The sequence below is a fragment of the Coregonus clupeaformis genome, unplaced genomic scaffold (assembly GCF_020615455.1).
Source record: "Coregonus clupeaformis isolate EN_2021a unplaced genomic scaffold, ASM2061545v1 scaf0119, whole genome shotgun sequence".
NCBI lineage: Eukaryota > Metazoa > Chordata > Actinopteri > Salmoniformes > Salmonidae > Coregonus > Coregonus clupeaformis.
Window position 1 is genome coordinate 584,313 of NW_025533574.1, and position 18,994 is coordinate 603,306.

The 18,994-nt window shown below is 44.7% G+C and overlaps 1 protein-coding gene across 1 annotated transcript in view; it reads right to left on the reverse strand.

Annotated features, from left to right (window-relative positions):
- Window positions 1–842: 842 nt before the first annotated feature.
- The window catches only part of LOC121570754 (voltage-dependent T-type calcium channel subunit alpha-1I-like), a gene marked incomplete at its 5' end in the record, with an annotated part of 123,821 nt that continues 105,669 nt past the window's right edge, over window positions 843–18,994 (reverse strand). The window contains 6 exons of the mRNA XM_045213516.1: window positions 843–2,060; window positions 2,410–2,726; window positions 5,468–5,654; window positions 6,814–6,951; window positions 9,463–9,618; window positions 16,349–16,795. Coding sequence (XP_045069451.1) covers window positions 1,365–2,060; window positions 2,410–2,726; window positions 5,468–5,654; window positions 6,814–6,951; window positions 9,463–9,618; window positions 16,349–16,795 — 1,941 coding nt within the window. The remainder of the gene's footprint in view (window positions 2,061–2,409; window positions 2,727–5,467; window positions 5,655–6,813; window positions 6,952–9,462; window positions 9,619–16,348; window positions 16,796–18,994) is intronic.

Consider the following 18,994-nt stretch of genomic DNA (forward strand, 5'->3'; position numbering starts at 1 on the left):
CCATCATGCAGGCAAATTGCCTCCATCTTCTAGGAGGAGGCTCTAGTGCTCTGGAATTCATATCTCTGATATATTCTTCCTTCCTTATTTTCGCAAAGTGACAAAGAGAAAGAAGTGACAGGTTTGAATTTCACACACATTCCATTGTGAAGCAACTGTATGCAGGTGTGAGTTTTTCATCTCCCAGAGTGAATGGTGCTTGTCTCGTCCCCTCACCTCAGTTTGTTTGTCTCAGGAGGGCCAGTGTCTTTGACAGAGAGGCTCTCCTACTGTGAGTGGATATAGCAGGCTGTCCTGTCTCTCTTATTCACTCCCTGTCCTCCTCTCTGAGTGAGTGGCGCTGGGATCAAATAGCCATTTCACAAACCACTGCATGCAGGAGTGGGATCTTAGTATGGTCTCTTTTTTTCCTGTTGTACTATCACTTAGACACACACACGTACACACACTCACACACACACTCACTCACACTCACACACACCTTCCTGAAAAGTACCGATGGAGGGAAGGGGTTAGGTGATGGTGATGATAAGTTAATGCATGCCTTTGCTACCTAAGTCTCAGCACTTACACTGTAACAACTCCTTCTCAACTGAACTCTACACTACCTCTGTTCAACCGAGGCCTCCTCAGCCCTCCTCCACTCCACACACAAGGACCTGTAGCCTCCGTCTGCCACAACAGATGGGAATTAGATCTGGCTTCTGCCCTCCAGGAGAAACTTCCTCCTCCTACACCGTGACGTACATTCAGCCTCATCCTACACCGCAACGTACATACAGCCTCCTCCTACACCGCGACGTACAGCCACACTGTTGGCTTGATCAGCTCAGTTTTTTTTAGATATTCTATTTTTGCATTTTAAACTTCTGTGAAGCCGAAGAAAAAAGGAAAACAAACAGGAAAACAGGAACGATGATAAGACAAAAATGTTCTCGTTAGATCTCTGTCTCAGCTTGTCTCTGTCTATGTCTTCTATGCATATCTCCCTGATATGATGATGCAGCCCTCCTGGTCTGTCTCCTACTCTGGGGGTCCTTCTCCTCCAGAGGGGTACAATGGGGGGTCCATCCCATCCCCCACCACAGGGGTCACACCTGTAATCCCCTTTAACCTTCCACCGTTTGACCTCTGACCCTCCACACCTGAACCACTGCCACAGGGTAGCACAAAATGGGACAGGGGGGTCATAAACATAAATATATATAGAGAGAGAGGGAGGGGTTTGGTTAAAGGAATTCACGGGATTACATCACACGTTGTCAAAAACGTCAAACTTCTCTCTGCCTTTGGGGGACGGAGAGGAACAGTATGGGTTGATGAATCCTAATAGGAGTGGTAGTAGACAACAAAGGATTCAGGCTTCATCTGTTTTTACTACAGGACCCTACTGTCGTTTGGCTTGAACTATTCCCCTTGAGGCCCGTTGCCTCTCCCAACTGTCCCTCCTCTCCTCTGCCTCCCCCACTCTCTCCCCACGGGTTGGCCAGGAAGCCCTGGGAGTCCAACTCCAATCCTAGGATCTGTCTCCCCTCCCCCCTCCTCGCCCCCTGGTCCAAGCTCCCCGTGCTGTTGCATTTCTTCACCCCTGGCGGTGCCAGGGAGGCGGGCGAGAGCAACGATGTGAGCGACAGGCTGCTTAGCGTCTCCGACAAGTGTTCGCTGTTGCCTGCCTGGCTGGAGCTACACCCCCCGATGGACGAACTGATCCCGATGCCCAGGTCCTCCAGGTCGCACAGATCGGGGTCCATGGAGTCCTCCCGGGTGTAGCCGGGGCTGATGCTACCCCTGCCGCTGCTCTGGCTCCGCTGGTGGCCCCGAGTGGCCTGGAGGGTGAGGGCAGGGCCTGACGAGGAGCTGGGCCGCGGTCTCAGAGTCTGGCCTGGTGGGCAGCTGGTGGGGTCCTCAGGGAGTGGGTGGGGCAGGGGGCAGAGCAGGGGGAGAGGGGGCTTCAGGTCTTGAGGGGGCGAAACACTGAAGCTGAGTCCTTCCTCCAGGGTGGTCTGGAGGCTGCCATCGGAGCTCCCCGTGGCCAGAGACGAGTCACTATGGGACTGGTACTGAGGACAGAGAGAGAGGGGCAGGGTGGAGATGTGGAGTGAGATATTGTAATATATAACAACGTTAGAGTCCATGTTTGGCTGACTATACTGTAGGATGTGCAATGTGTACTGTGCAGTCTGTTGGTTGGTCTGGTGGCAGTCTATGGTGTACAACACAAAAGGGTCATAACAGCACCAAACAGTGTGGCAGACACTCATTAAAGGTAACAAGGGGGTGGACACATACATTAGCCAATCAGAGGGAAGCCTGAGGTTTGTGTACATTTCTCGATCTAACATTAGACCCTATAGGATGTACACTATTCAGTGTGTTGGTGTCTGTTACATACATACAGCCAGGTCTTACCTGCGTGCAGAGCACCCGGCTGTGGGCTCCTGGGGAGCGCAGGGAGGCCCAGGAGGCCGGGGAGGTGAGTCTGAGACCCTGCGAGGTGCGCCCTACTCTGGCCCTAAGGGGCACCGGCAGGGCCGCTGCTGCCACAGGGTGGAAGAACTCCGCTGGCAGACGGATAAGAGCAGGAGAACCAGAGGCACTGGCCGCTCCTTCTCTTCCTCCTCCTCCTCCTCCTCCTCCTCCTCCTTCTCCTCCTCCTTCTCCTCCTCCTCCTCTTCCTCCCTCATCTGATCCTTCTCCTGCCTTAGTGCTTCTGCAGGAGGCCCCACCTGGGGACAGAGAGAAAGGCTGTAAGGCAAATATACTATTCCATCTAGATCCCGAGTGAAACACCACATAAATACAAACCATTTAGCCTGTAGGGATAAACAGTCATTACTGATATTGATGATTAGACTAACAAAGACCAGGCAAATAATACAGATGATTCCAGGGAGTACAACAATGCCACTGTACTGTATTGCACTGTACTGTGATGGCTGATTCACTCCATTCATGGATTGCACGTTGCGTTAAAAAATACTGTTATGAAGATTCTATTTAGGCACTGCGTCCGACTGAATGTTCTACTTAATACATTCTCAATTGGCGCTAATTAAGATTCTGTCTAAAGTGCATTATAGTGGCTTGGAAACAAGATGGCATTTCAAAAGGAGGCAACTAATTAGTAGGAAAACCTGTTGTCATCATTGTGATGTTGCCAGACTGACTTAAGATGCAGTATAACTTTAGCTAACTAGCTAAGATTGCGGGGACCGGATTTTAGCTAGGTAATGTTAGCATTGCTAGCAATGTTTTAAGCATTTTGCTAGCTAATGGCAATATTGCCATCTCTCTAAAGTACATTTTACGACATGATAAGGATAACAAAGTTGTTTCTCACTAATTATTTGCCTACTTTAGCAATGTCATCATATTTCCAGGCCACTATAGTGTAATTTAGATGAAACAGTCATTAGAACCCGTTCAGAATGACTGGGCATCACACCACTATGGCGGAGAGCGGCTTGAAAACGTTCATAAAAATGTCAAGACGCAACTGAGCGACGGAGGTGCAACCCATGAATACACTCTTAAAAATACATTACCTGCTATCTAGAACCCAAAAGGGTTCTTTCGGCTGTCCCAATAGGAGAACCGTTTGAAGAACCCTTTTTGTTTCCAGGTAGAACCCTTTTGGTTCCAGGTAGAACCCTATTGGGTTCCATGTAGAACCCTTTCCACAGAGGGTTCTACATGGAACCCATAAGAATTCTACCTGGAACCAAAAAGGGTTCTACCTGGAACCAAAAGGGTTCTCCTATGGCGACAGCCGAATAACCTTTTTTCTAATAGTGTAGGACCAACCTGGACTGTGCTGGGCTGGCTAAGTACAGCTCAGCTTAGCTCAGCTCAGTTCAAATCAAATCAAAGTTTATTGGTCGCGTACACCGATTTGAAGATTTTATTGCAGGTTTGGCTCAATAATGTGAAAAGATAAGATAGTCCATATACAGTGCATTTGGAAAGTATTCAGACCCCTTCACTTTTTCAAAATGTTGTTACGAAACAGCCTTATTTTAAAATGGATTAAATTAAATCTACACACAATACCCCATAATGACAAAGCAATTTTTTTTTTTTTTTTTTATGTTTGCCCCCCCACCCAAAAAATATATATAATACGGAAATATCACATTTACATAAGTATTCAGACCCTTTACTCAGTACTTTGATGAAGCACCTTTGGCAGCAATTACAGCCTCGAGTCTTCTTGGGTATGACGCTACAAGCTTGGCACACCTGTATTTGGGGAGTTTCTCCTATTCTTCTCTGCAGATCCTCTCAAGCTCTTTCAGGTTGAGTCGCTGCACAGCTATTTTCAGGTCTCTCCAGAGATGTTCTATTGGGTTCAAGTTCGGGCTTTGGCAAGGACATTCAGAGACTTGTCCCGAAGCCACTCCTGCGTTGTCTTGGCTGTGTGCTTAGAGTCATTGTCCTATTGGAAGGTGAACCTTCATCCCAGTCTGAGGACCTGAGCGCTCTGGAGCAGGTTTTCATCAAGGATCTCTCTGTACTTTGCTCCGTTCAGCTTTCCCTCGATCCTGACAGTCTCCCAGTCCCTGCTGCTGAAAAACATCCCCACAGCATGATGCTGTCATCCCCATACTTCACCGTAGGGATGGTATTGGCCAGGTGATGAGCGGTGCCTGGTTTTCTCCAGACGTGACACTTGGCATTCAGGCTAAAGAGGTCAATCTTGGTTTCATCAGACCAGAGAATCTTGTTTCTCATGGTCTGAGAGCCCTTTAGGTGCCTTTTGGCAAACTCCAAGTGGGTTGTCATGCCTTTTACTGAGGAGTGGCTTCCGCCTGGCCACTCTACCATAAAGGCCTGATTGGTGGAGTGCTGCAGAGATGGTTGTCCTTCTGGAAGGTTCTCCCATCTCCACCAAGGAACTCTGGAGCCCTGTCAGAGTGACCATTGGGTTCTTGGTCACCTCCCTGACCAAGGTCCTTCTCCCCCGATTGCTCAGTTTGGCCGGGTGGCCAGCTCTAGGAAGAGTCTTGGGGGTTCCAAACATCTTCCATTTAAGAATGATGGAGGCCACTGTGTTCTTGGGGACCTTCAATGCTGTAGACATTTTTTGATACCCTTCCCCAGATCTGTGCCTGTAGAAACATCTCAAGGATGATCAATGGAAACAGGATGCACCTGTGCTCAATTTCGAGTCTCATAGCAAAGGGTCTAAATACTTATATAAATAAGGTATTTCTGTTTTAAAACCTGTTTTTGCTTTGTCATTATGGGGTATTTTGTGTAGATTGATGAGGGAAAAAAATATTTAATCAATTTTAGAATAAGGCTGTAATGTAACAAAATGTAGAAAAAGTGAAGGGGTCTGAATACTTTCCGAATGCATATATAAAAATGTTGCTTTTTTCCCCAACCCCTCCGATTTACACACACACACATACAGCAATACACATTAGGCTGGAGAGGCTGGAGCAGAGGGTATGACTGGACTCACCAGGGCTGTGTTGGGATGGGATCTCGTGTCTCTGATGGACCCCCACCTCCACCAGCAGTGGAGTCCCCTCTTTGGCTACTGAACTTTGGGCCCTGCAGTGCCTCGACCCCCCTGTCTGGGCCTGGGTCAGGGAGCCCCCTCCTCCACCAGCTTCCTCTAAGCCCTGGGAGTCACTGCCCTTCTCATCCTGGGGGAGAACACACACGTTGACACACACTGTACCTGTTTATGTTGTCTGTTATAATAATTAAATGTAGAGTGGGGCATGATAGCGTGCAGTACTGAAGGGAGTGCCAGCTTGCTTCCAAACTCCTCGCCTGCTAGAATACACTTTTATCTAAAGAGATTCTTTATCTGTAATGGACTTCCTGGTTCAGATAAAAGTTAAATAAAATAAAAGCGATCCCCTAGGACCTTCATCCGGATATTACTATCAACTATGAGCACTTCTGATTCAAATCACCTCTGGAATACTGATTATGCCCCATAGCAACCCTGTTAGCCTTGTGTGCTATCTGGACACAGCCGAGTCTGTGTGTCTCTGTGTGTGTCTCTGTGTCTCTCTCTCTCTCTCTCTCTCTCTCTCTCACACACTCTCACACACACACTCACACACACACACACAGCTATGTCTTACTATTCTTGTGAGGACTTCTGGTACTCATAAGTATAGTAAAACGGGTATAAACACACATACACATACACAACCCCCCACACACTTCTGACCAGCATTAAATGACTAGAGGGAAGGATAACGCACAGGGAGGGATGATAGGAAGATAGCGAGGGATGGGGCAGAGAGAGGTGTAATAGCCAGAGGGGGGTAAAGGAAAGGGAGGAACGATGTAGTAGAGGATAAAGAGGAAGATAGCCCTCACAGGCCGGAGGGGAGGCAGTAGATTGAATGGATTTCTATTCCTGAAGGTCTCTGTACAGGAGATTAGAGCTTCAGCAGGATTCAGGATTCATTCGTATGCCCCTGGAACCTTATGTCATGCTTCCTTTGTTGGAAGGCAAGTATTCTTTTTCTGTACTGGAGACCAAGGGAACCCGCTGTCCATCCCCTCTATCACCCCATCCTCAGACCTGAGCAGACAAGGGTTCAAATAGTATTCGGAATATTACAAATACTTTAGCTGCACTTCATTGAACTTGCCTGGTGCAATGGAACTTATGGAATAGCCTCTAAAAGGGAAGACCTTGCCCTATTGGCACTGCAGGATGGCTAAAGCATGCTCATAAATATTTGAACCCAGGTCTGCTACCCAGTCCCACGTTTCAACTTCCTCCATTGCCCTCCAAAACACCCTTTCCCATTTATAACCCCTCCATCTCGCCATCTCTACCTTGCCCTCCCGCACCAGCAGCTGGTGGACACTCTGGTCGTCCAGGCTGAGGTCATCAGGTAGGGCTGGAGAGGACGACTTGTCTGACATTTGGTCTGACCTCAGAGACGCCTGCTCTATCTCTGCCAGCCGGATCTGCTGTAGAGGGGGAGGGAGAGAGAGGGAGAGAGAAGGAGAGGGGGGGGAGAGAGAGAGAGAGAGAGAGAGAGAGAGAGAGATAGAGAGAAAAAGAGGGGGAAAGGGAGAGGTAAAGTGAAGGAGAGAGAGAAAGTTATCTAAAACTGAGAGAGAGAGAGAGAATGGACACATAAACAATAGAGAATTGAAATCCAATGGGGTGAGGGAGGGGGCCGATATATGAACATGTGCCTGTGGGTGAGTGAGACAAAGAGGTTCATAAAGAGAGATTCACGGCTCATATACACCAGTAAATTACCACTGCAGTACGCCGGAGGCAGGAAGAGAGAGGGAGGGAGGGAGGAGAGGGAGGGAGGAGGGAGGGAGGGAAGAGGGGAGATAATTAGAAAAAGAGAGCAAGACAGAGAGAGAGACAAGGTAGGGAAAATAGACTGGGAGGATGGAACATGTTCAGAGAAACAGAGATAAAGGCCCCTGATGTGGTCAGGAGAAACTCAGGGCCCTACCTATCACATGTCCCTTTGTTAGGTTGTTTCCAGACAGACCCTATATACTACATGACCAAAAGTATGTGGACAACTGCTCGTCGAACATTTCATTCCAAAATCATGGGCATTAATATGGAGTTGGTCCCCCCTTTGATCCTATAACAGCCTCCACTCTTCTGGGAAGGCTTTCCACTAGATGTTGGAACATTGCTGCAGGGACTTGCTTCCATTCAGCCACAAGCGCATTAGTGAGGTCGGGCACTGATGTTGGGCGATTAGGCCTGGCTCGCAGTTGGCGTTCTAATTCATCCCAAAGGTGTCCGATGGGGTTGAGGTCAGGGCTCTGTGCAGGCCAGTCAAGTTCTTCCACACTGAACTCGACAAACTATTTCTGTATGTACCTCGCTTTGTGCACAGGGGCATTGTCATGCTGAAACAGGAAAGGGCCTTCCCCTTGCCACAAAGTTGGAAGCACAGAATCGTCTAGAAGGTCATTGTATGCTGTAGCGTTAAGATTTCCCTTCGCTGGAACTAAGGGGCCTAGCCCGAACCATGAAAAACAGCCCCAGACCATTATTCCTCTTCCACCAAACTTTACAGTTGGCACTATGCATTCGGGCGGGTAGCGTTCTCCTGGCATCCGCCTAACACAGATTCGTCCGTCGGACTGCCAGATGGTGAATGGTGATTAATCACTCCAGAGAATGCGTTTCCACTGCTCCGGTGTCCAATGGCAGCGTGCTTTACACCACTCCAGCTGACGCTTGGTATTGCGCATGGTGATCTTAAGCTTGTGTGCGGCTGCTTGGCCATGGAAACCCATTTCATGAAGCTCCCGATGAACAGTTCTTGTGCTGACGTTGCTTCCAGAGGCAGTTTGGAACTCAGTAGTGAGTGTTGCAACCGAGGACAGACGATTTTTACACGCTACGCGCTCCAGCGATCCCGTTCTGTGTGCTTGTGTGGCCTACCACTTCGCGGCTGAGCCGTTTTTGCTTCTAGATGTTTCCACTTCACAATAACAGAACTTACACTTGACTGGGGCAGCTCTAGCAGGGCAGAAATTTGATGAACTGACTTGTTAGAAAGGTGGCATCCTATGACGATGCCACATTGAAAGTTACTGAGCTCTTCAGTCAGGCCATTCTACTGCCAATGTTTGTCTATGGAGATTGCATGGCTGTGTGCTCAATTTTATACACCTGTCAGCAACGGGTGTGGCTGAAATAGCCGAAATCCACTAATTTGAAGGGGTTTCACATACTTTTGTATATATAGTGTTTTCTTAACGCAGTCATGCCCACCGTCCCCTTAAAATAGTTTTTAATAAGATTCAGTGTTGTTGTTGTCTCTCCATGCCCCGGGGCACAACAATCATTGCAATCACACATACTTTACAACACAAAACCACACACGCACGCACACACACACACACACACACACACACACACACACACACACACACACACACACACACACACACACACACACACACACACACACACACACACACACAGGAATGACAGAACCCAGGAGATAGCTGAAGGGCAGACAGAGACGTCAGGAGAGAGAGAGAGGAAGTGTCATGACATGATAAATCAGAGGTGGGTGGAGCATGTAAAAGAGGAGGAGAGGACAGATTGATAGTTTGACAGCATCTGCAGACAGGCAGAAAGGAAGAGTGACAGGTGAAGAGGTTCAAATCCCAGTTATTACTTTCCAGAGTGGCCCATTCCACTTTAGCATTGTGATGGACACAACTAGCAGCGGGGATAGTGTGTGTGTGTGTGTGTGTGTGTGTGTGTGTGTGTGTGTGTTTGTGTGTGTGTGTGTGTGTGTGTTTGTGTGTGCGAGTGTGTTCTATATGAATTGACATATGTGCATATTTCAGAGTTCAGAGTTATTGTGTGTGAACATTTGAAAGGTAATAAAAAGTGTAACAAAGTGTGTGACTGAGTGTGTGTGTGTGTGTGTGTGTGTGTGTGTGTGTATGCGTCTACATATGCATTGTTCATGTGTTTACCTCTAGTTGCGGGTGGCTCTTGCAGTCCTTCCAGACAGGAAGAGAGCTAGAGGAGTAGTGATGGAAGACAGATCCAGAGAGGTTGTCAATCATCATCATCTCTCCTTCAAATGAGTCCTTTATCAGCAGAGACACACTGTCCAGCCACTGACTCTCCTGGAACACACAGTTATTACATGGTTCATTATATCATATCCTGGAACACACAGTTATTACATGCTAACTTCATTATAGATGCATTATAGGGTTAATGCATCTCTGTAGCTCAATTGGTAGAGCGTGGCGCTTGTAACGCCAGGGTAGTGGGTTCGATCCCCGGGACCACCCATACGTAAAAATGTATGTACACATGACTGTAAGTCGCTTTGCTAAATGGCATATTATTATATTATTATTAACGTACACCTACAAAGGGTCAAACCATTGAGGAATCACAGCCCAGGGCTGTACACCTAGTAACATCTACACCTAGTAACACCTACATCTAGTAACATCTACACCTAGTAACACCTACATCTAGTAACATCTACACCTAGTAACACCTACATCTAGTAATATCTACACCTAGTAACATCTACACCAAGTAACATCTACACCTAGTAACACCTACATCTAGTAACATCTACACCTAGTAACACCTACATCTAGTAACATCTACACCTAGTAACATCTACACCAAGTAACATCTACACCTAGTAACACCTACATCTAGTAACACCTACATATAGTAACATCCACACCTAGTAACATCTACACCTAGTAACACCTACATCTAGTAACATCTACACCTAGTAACATCTACACCAAGTAACACCTACACTTAGTAACATCTACACCTAGTAACATCTACACCAAGTAACATCTACACCTAGTAACACCTACATCTAGTAACATATACACCTAGTAACACCTACATCTAGTAACATCTACACCTAGTAACACCTACATCTAGTAACATCTACACCTAGTAACATCTACACCAAGTAACATCTACACCTAGTAACACCTACATCTAGTAACATCTACACCTAGTAACACCTACATCTAGTAACATCTACACCTAGTAACATCTACACCAAGTAACATCTACACCTAGTAACACCTACATCTAGTAACACCTACATATAGTAACATCTACACCTAGTAACATCTACACCTAGTAACACCTACATCTAGTAACATCTACACCTAGTAACATCTACACCAAGTAACACCTACACTTAGTAACATCTACACCTAGTAACATCTACACCAAGTAACACCTACACTTAGTAACATCTACACCTAGTAACATCTACACTTAGTAACATCTACATCTAGTAACATCTACACCTAGTAACATCTACATCTAGTAACATCTTCAGATGACCTTAGCATGACAGAAGAAGTAACTGGTTACATTAATATTTCAGAGTTATGCTATGGCCATAGCTAGTGTAACCTAAGGAGACCCAATAGCCTGAAAGAGTTACCAAGCAGGGGAAAATGTGTGATAGATTTGATATATGTCTCTATTAAAATGTTCAATAGCTAAATTAGATAACCGTTTAGGGAGCTGGCAGACTGTTATTACATTAATACAATCAAGTAGTAATCTATCTCAACTTCATTATATCCTTTTCTATCTCGAATCTCATCAGCAAAATAGTTTTTCTATAATACTTCTTCAGTGCTATTATATTGACTGGAAAAATAGTAAAAAGAACAGCAACTGAACTGGCCCCATATTTCCTAAACTGCTGTAATTCCATCAAGTGTTATTTTCACAGAGAAAATCTATTGGTCCTTTACAGAGGCCTGTGTTGATAATGGAACCTCGAAAGTGGTGCTTTCATTGTTTCCCCAATAGCCATAACACTTACACTTTTATAATATTAAAAGGTTATAAAACAGGTTCAGAGAAATCTGCAATCTGATTGGCTGAAATGCAGTTGAAAGCCATTCACAAATACCAGATAACCACACAGGCAGAGATAGGGTCATCACTATTTGGCCATGTTACAAAGGACAGAAGTTCCAAACACTAACACACTGCTCCTCTTCATTCTAGGATGTCCATCTAGTGACTATCCCCCTGTGCTGTACATGGCCCATCCATATGGTCTTCTCTGCAGAAACATTCCCCTAAATACATACAGTACTAAGAAACATTCCCCTAAATACATACAGTACTAAGAAACATTCCCCTAAATACATACAGTACTAAGAAACATTACCCTAAATACATACAGTACTAAGAAACATTACCCTAAATACATACAGTACTGAGAAACATTCCCCTAAATACATACAGTACTAAGAAACATTCCCCTAAATACATACAGTACTAAGAAACATTCCCCTAAATACATACAGTACTAAGAAACATTACCCTAAATACATACAGTACTAAGAAACATTACCCTAAATACATACAGTACTAAGAAACATTCCCCTAAATACATACAGTACTAAGAAACATTCCCCTAAATACATACATTACTAAGAAACATCCCCCTAAATACATACAGTACTAAGAAACATTCCCCTAAATACATACAGTACTAAGAAACATTCCCCTAAATACATACAGTACTAAGAAACATTACCCTAAATACATACAGTACTAAGAAACATTCCCCTAAATACATACAGTACTAAGAAACATTCCCCTAAATACATACAGTACTAAGAAACATTCCCCTAAATACATACAGTACTAAGAAACAGTCCCCTAAATACATACAGTACTAAGAAACATTCCCCTAAATACATACAGTACTGAGAAACATTCCCCTAAATACATACAGTACTAAGAAACATTCCCCTAAATACATACAGTACTAAGAAACATTCCCCTTAATACATACAGTACTAAGAAACATTACCCTAAATACATACAGTACTAAGAAACATTACCATAAATACATACAGTACTAAGAAACATTCCCCTAAATACATACAGTACTAAGAAACATTACCCTAAATACATACAGTACTAAGAAACATTACCCTAAATACATACAGTACTAAGAAACATTCCCCTAAATACATACAGTACTAAGAAACATTACACTAAATACATACAGTACTAAGAAACATTACCCTAAATACATACAGTACTAAGAAACATTACCCTAAATACATACAGTACTAAGAAACATTACCCTAAATACATACAGTACTAAGAAACATTACCCTAAATACATACAGTACTAATAAACATTACCCTAACTACATACAGTACTAAGAAACATTACCCTAACTACATACAGTACTAAGAAACATTACCCTAAATACATACAGTACTAAGAAACATTACCCTAAATACATACAGTACTAAGAAACATTACCCTAAATACATACAGTACTAAGAAACATTACCCTAAATACATACAGTACTAAGAAACATTACCCTAAATACATACAGTACTAAGAAACATTACCCTAAATACATAGAGTACTAAGGAAACAGGGTCATAGGCTGCTAAATCCACAGGCTACGCTTCTTCTTTATCTACAGCAATGGAAAAATCCAGGAAAGTGTACCGTCAGTGTTACAGTTATATAAAACTGCAGCCGTTGTCTAACACTGCTAACCCACATATACTGTAACCCACATACACATCCACTCACCAGCCAATGTTTTACATATAGGAAGGCAGCTGTTGTTTAAAAGTGTTTGCCAGTAGCAACAGGTTACAGTCCTTGCTCAGTCTAACTATGTCTTTATTGTTACCAAAATAAACCTGGCTTATAAAATATATCTACAGTATACGTATATAACTAGGGCTGGGAATTGCCAGGGACCTCACGATATGATATCATCACGATACTTAGGTGCTGATACAATATGTATTGTGATTCTCACGATTCTATCTGTATTGTGATTCGATACTGTGATTTTATTGCGATACGATATTCCAAACATATTGCTCACCATATATCTGCTGCAGAGGGACAAGAGAGAGACATGTGAAAATGAGCTTTCTTTGATTAGTCATGGAAATAAAAGTGCTGAAAACAAATTGGCTGCCTATTTAAAAATAAGATGGAGAACAAGCTATGGAGGAAAAATATTGGAGTTTTGGTGCAGGTACAGCCAAAACTATATAATATATTGATATATCGATACGATAATATCCCGATATGTAACTGTATCGATTTCTTCCCCATCACTATACAGTATATAACAATAGACTACATCTATACAGATATTCCTCAGTGTGTGTGGGTTCACTTGTGTGTCTTGTTAACAATAGCACTGGAGTAGGCCCTGAATGACTGTGTTACGAAACAGCAAAGGAACACATACACATGCACGGACACCCATGCAAATGCACGCACCCACGCACACACACACCCACCCACGAATGCACACAGGCCTGAATGACTATGGCTTAGTCCTAATAGGTTATTCATTTTTCTAGACAACAATAGTGCTGGCCACCTGGTGAGAACGTGCGCCTTAAAGAGAAGAGAGAGAGAGAGAGAGAGGGCGATAGAGAGAAAGAGAGAGAAAGAGAGAGAGAGGGAGCGAAAGAGAGAGAGAAAGAAAGAGAGAGAGAGAGAGAGAGAGAGAGAGAGAGAGAGGGCGATAGAGAGAAAGAGAGAGAAAGAGAGAGAGAGGGAGCGAAAGAGAGAGAGAAAGAGAGAAAGAGAGAGAGAGAGAGAGAGAGAGAGAGAGAGCGAGAGAGAGAGAGAGAGAGAGAGAGAGAGAGAGAGAGAGAGAGAGAGAGAGAGAGAGAGAGAGAGAGAGAGAGAGAGAGAGAGAGAGAGAGAGAGAGAGAGAGAGAGAGAGAGAGAGAGAGAGAGAGAGAGAGAGAGAGAGAGAGAGATAGATAGAGAGATAGATAGATAGAGAGATAGATAGATAGATAGATAGATAGATAGATAGATAGATAGATAGATAGATAGATAGATAGATAGATAGATAGATAGATAGATAGATAGATAGATAGATAGATAGATAGATAGATAGATAGATAGATCGAGAAAAAGAGAGCCCTTCAGTTAATTCCAGACAGTGTCAGCGCATTATTCCTCCTCTGTCACTGGTCCCCCTCTCTTATCTCTCTTCTCTCCCTTTCGCTCTCCCTTTCTCTCTCCATTCCCCCATCTCTATATCTCCCTCTCTCTCCATTCCCCCATATCTATCTCTCCCTCTCTTTCCATTCCTCCATCTCTCTCCCTCTCTCTCCATTCCCCCATCTCACCAGCAGAATCCAACGGGTCTAGAATAACTATAATACTACTGTATATAAAACAGATATGGGTCTGTATATAACACACTCTGCAAGGTCTGGAATCCCACTACAAGTGTCACAGTAAAGGAAACACCTGCCGTAGTGATTCTGTGAATTGTATTGCCTTAAAGATGTAAACATTGATTTCTCATCGTGGCCATTTCCCTCAGCTCCCCTTCCAATCACTTAGCATCACCTCTCCTCTTTACACACATTCTCTCTTTACTATTCTCTCTCTCTCCACCTTTCCCTCCCCCTCCTGTCGCTCTCCTCCAGACCCCTGTTTCTATTTTCATCTGTGTGTTTTGTCAATGATTCATGCCTCCACACACACACACAGACCCAATACACACACAATTGTAGCTGTTGTAAATGAATAAATTGAGCTGGCCTCCAGGCCCCTGGTTACATCACCCAGGGGACAGGAGATGAGAGAGGACCAGAGAAGCTGCCCCTCTCTCTCTCTCTCTCTCTCTCTCTCTCTCTCTCTCTCTCTCTCTCTCTCTCTCTCTCTCTCTCTCTCCCTCTCCCTCTCCCTCTCCCTCTCTCCCTCCCTCCCTCTCTTATTAAGTTATTCTGTCAGCCAACACAAAGCTAAAAATGGCTCCTCAGTAAAGCCAAGTTTAGCTCTGTAAAGGTAGAACAGATCGTAGCAAGCAGCCGGTGAGTCATCCGTGTGTGTGTGTTTGCTTGTGTTTGCCATCACACTATGATTAGGTTTTTAGTAATCTCACTGTGTGTGTGTGTGTGCGTGTGTGTGTGTGTCTTCCAGGGCTTTGTGTTTGTGTGTGTGCACACTAACGGGTTAATATCAGAGGTCCTGAGTTTGAATTGAAAAGGTGATTAAATGCGCGGTGCAGTGTGTGTTTGCTCATCTACCTCGCCGCAGAAGACTGACAACAAGGGTTGCCATGGTGACAGAGAGCGCCAGGCAAATTCACTGTGAAAGGTGCAGCTAGATGAACATTTATTTAAATGTCCCTCTCCCTTCAACTCCCTAAAATCACATTGTTCTTTCATCAGCATCTATTCATAAAAGTAGTGCACTATATAGGGAATAGGGTGCCATTTGAGACACACTCTGGGTCATGGTGACGTTGTACTGAATCTGACCTGTTCAGAGATTATGTCTGTTATTTGAATACCTGAGCCGACAAGGTGAAAAATCTCTCCCTCTCTCCCCTCTCCCCCTCTCTCTCACTCATCTCTCTCTCTCCCGTCTCTCTCTCTCCCGTCTCTCTCTCTCCCGTCTCTCTCTCTCCCGTCTCTCTCTCTCGTCTCTCTCTCTCCCGTCTCTCGCCGTCTCTCCGTATCTGTGTGACCATCTTCCCTGGCTGTTCCTTTGTATTACATTATGAAAGGTTGAGTGAACAAGCAGACAAACTGAGTTAAACAGGACTGATGGGCTGTCGGTCTAAAACACTGAGGATGTCAGAACAGGAAGGAGACTAAATGTCTCTGATTATCTTTCCGTCTCCTCTGTCTGTTCTTGTTCTCTCTCTCCCTCATAATGACCTCAACCCTACGTCTATGTACTACACACGAGTGTATCAGACTGTTTATATGTCTAATTCCTATAATATAAAATAGAAAAACAAATAGACAGAAACAGACACAGAGCCATACGGACATAAATTAATTAATTCATCCATCCATCTCACCTGTGCAGGAGAGTAGAGATCGCGATTGTTCGGATCGTGCGGCGGGCCTGGATGCGTTGTTGCAACATGATGATGCGTATTCCCCACGGAGGAACTGCTTGGGACTTCCATCCCTCTCTCCACTCCTCCTCCAACTCCCACACCTCCCCCGCCACCTCCCCCTGCTCCTCCACCTTTCTTCCCTCCTGCGCAGACTCCCTCTGGTCCCATGCAGCAGAGGGCCCCCGTGGCCAGCTCCAGCTCAATCTCAGCATCCATCTCCGCCTCCTCCTTGGCCTCCTTGTTGGAGTCATCCAGGTGCTTCATCAACACCGCCACCACCACGTTGATCAGGACGAACTGGGCCGTCAACACAAAGGACACAAAGTACATGGGAGAGATGAACTGCAGGCTGGGGTTGCAGGAGTAGTCAGGCCCGTAGTCCATAGGGCACTCCCTCAACGTGTCCTGGGGAGGGGGGGGGGGAAGAGAGGAGAAATAGGAGGTGTCTGTTAGGTCAAGCCATGAAGTCCTGCTAAGACATTATTACATTTTAGTCAATTAGCAGACGCTCTTATCCAGAGCGACTTACAGTAGTGAGTGCATACACTTTAATACTTTTTTCGTACTGGTCCCTCGTGGGAATCGAACCCACAACCAACTGAGCTACACAGGACTATACAGTACCTTGCAAAAGTATTCATTCCCCTTGGCGTTTTTCCTATTTTGTTGTATTACAACCTGTAATTTAAATGGATTTTTATTTGGATGATTTCATGTAATGGACATACACAAAATAGTCCAAATTGGTGAAGTGAAATGAAAAAAAGAACTTGTTTCAAAAAATTCTAAAAAATAAATAACGGAAAAGTGGTGCGTGTATATGTATTCACCCCCTTTGCTATGAAGCCCCTAAATAAGATCTGGTGCAACCAATTACCTTCAGAAGTCACATAATTAGTTAAATAAAGTCCACATGTGTGCAGTCTAAGTGTCACATGATCTGTCACATGATCTCAGTATATATACACCTGTTCTGAAAGGCCCCAAAGTCTGCAACACCACTAAGCAAGGGGCACCACCAAGCAAGCGGCACCATGAAGACCAAGGAGCTCCCCAAACAGGTCAGGGACAAAGTTGTGGAGAAGTACAGATCAGGGTTGGGTTCAAAAAAAATATCAGAAACTCTGAACATCCCACGGAGCACCATTAAATCCATTATAAAAAAAATTGAAAGATTATGGCACCACAACAAACCTGACAAGAGAGGGCCGCCCACCAAAACTCATGGACCAGGCAAGGAGGGCATTAATCAGAGTGGCAACAAAGAGACCAAAGATAACCCTGAAGGAGCTGCAAAGCTCCACAGCGGAGATTGGAGTATCTGTCCATAGGACCACTTTAAGCCTAACACTCCATAGAGCTGGGCTTTACGGAAGAGTGGCCAGAAAAAAACCAATGCTTAAAGAAAGAAACAAGCAAACACGGTTGGTGTTCGCCAAAAGGCATGTGGGAGACTCCCCAAACATATGGAAGAAGGTACTCTGGTCAGATGAGACTAAAATTGAGCTTTTTGGCCATCAAGGAAAGCGCTATGTCTGGCGCAAACCCAACACCTCTCATCACCCCTAGAACACCATCCCCACAGTGAAGCATGGTGGTGGCAGCATCATGCTATGGGGATGTTTTTCATCGGCAGGGACTGGGAAACTGGTCAGAATTAAAGGAATGATGGATGGCGCTAAATTCTTGAGGAAAACCTGTTTCAGTCTTCCAGAGATTTGAGACTGGGACGGAGGTTCACCTTCCAGCAGGACAATGACCCTAAGCATACTGCTAAAGCAACACTCGAGTGGTTTAAGGGGAAATATTTAAATGTCTTGGAATGGCCTAGACCTCAGTCCAATTGAGAATATGTGGTATGACTTAAAGATTGCTGTACACCAGCGGAACCCATCCAACTTGAAGGAGCTGGAGCAGTTTTGCCTTGCAGAATGGGAAAAAATCCCAGTGGCTAGATGTGCCAAGCTTATAGAGACATACCCCAAGAGACTTGCAGCTGTAATTGCTGCAAAAGGTGGCTCTACAAAGTATTGACTTTGGGAGGGTGAATAGTTATGCACGCTCAAGTTCTGTTTATTTATCTTATTTCTTGTTTGTTTCACAATAAAACATATTTTGCATCTTCAAAGTGGTAGGTATGTTGTGTAAATCAAATTATACAAATCCCCCAAAAATCCATTTTAATTCCAGGTTGTAAGGCAACAAAATAGGAAAAATGCCAAGGGGGGTGAATACTTTCGCAAGCCACTGTACAGGGACTATACTGGACTATACAGATACAACAAGTTTTATTGAACAAATACATGAACAAAAGATAAGCATTCCAACTTGAAACAAAGATATCAATGTATAAGACTTTTGTGAGCAAATTGACCTGTCACACCATAACTGTAAGACATCCAGACATGAGCTAGTTCTAGTCTCTTCTCTCTCATTTGGTTTGACCTTTTCACCGTGTAGTCTCAAGTGTTTCCTCCCTCCCTCCCTCCCTCCCTCCCTCCCTCCCTCCCTCCCTCCCTCCCTCCCTCCCTCCCTCCCTCCCTCCCTCCCTCCCTCCCTCCCTCCCCTCTCTAGTCAGTACAGTGGTGATTCACTCTCTTTCTC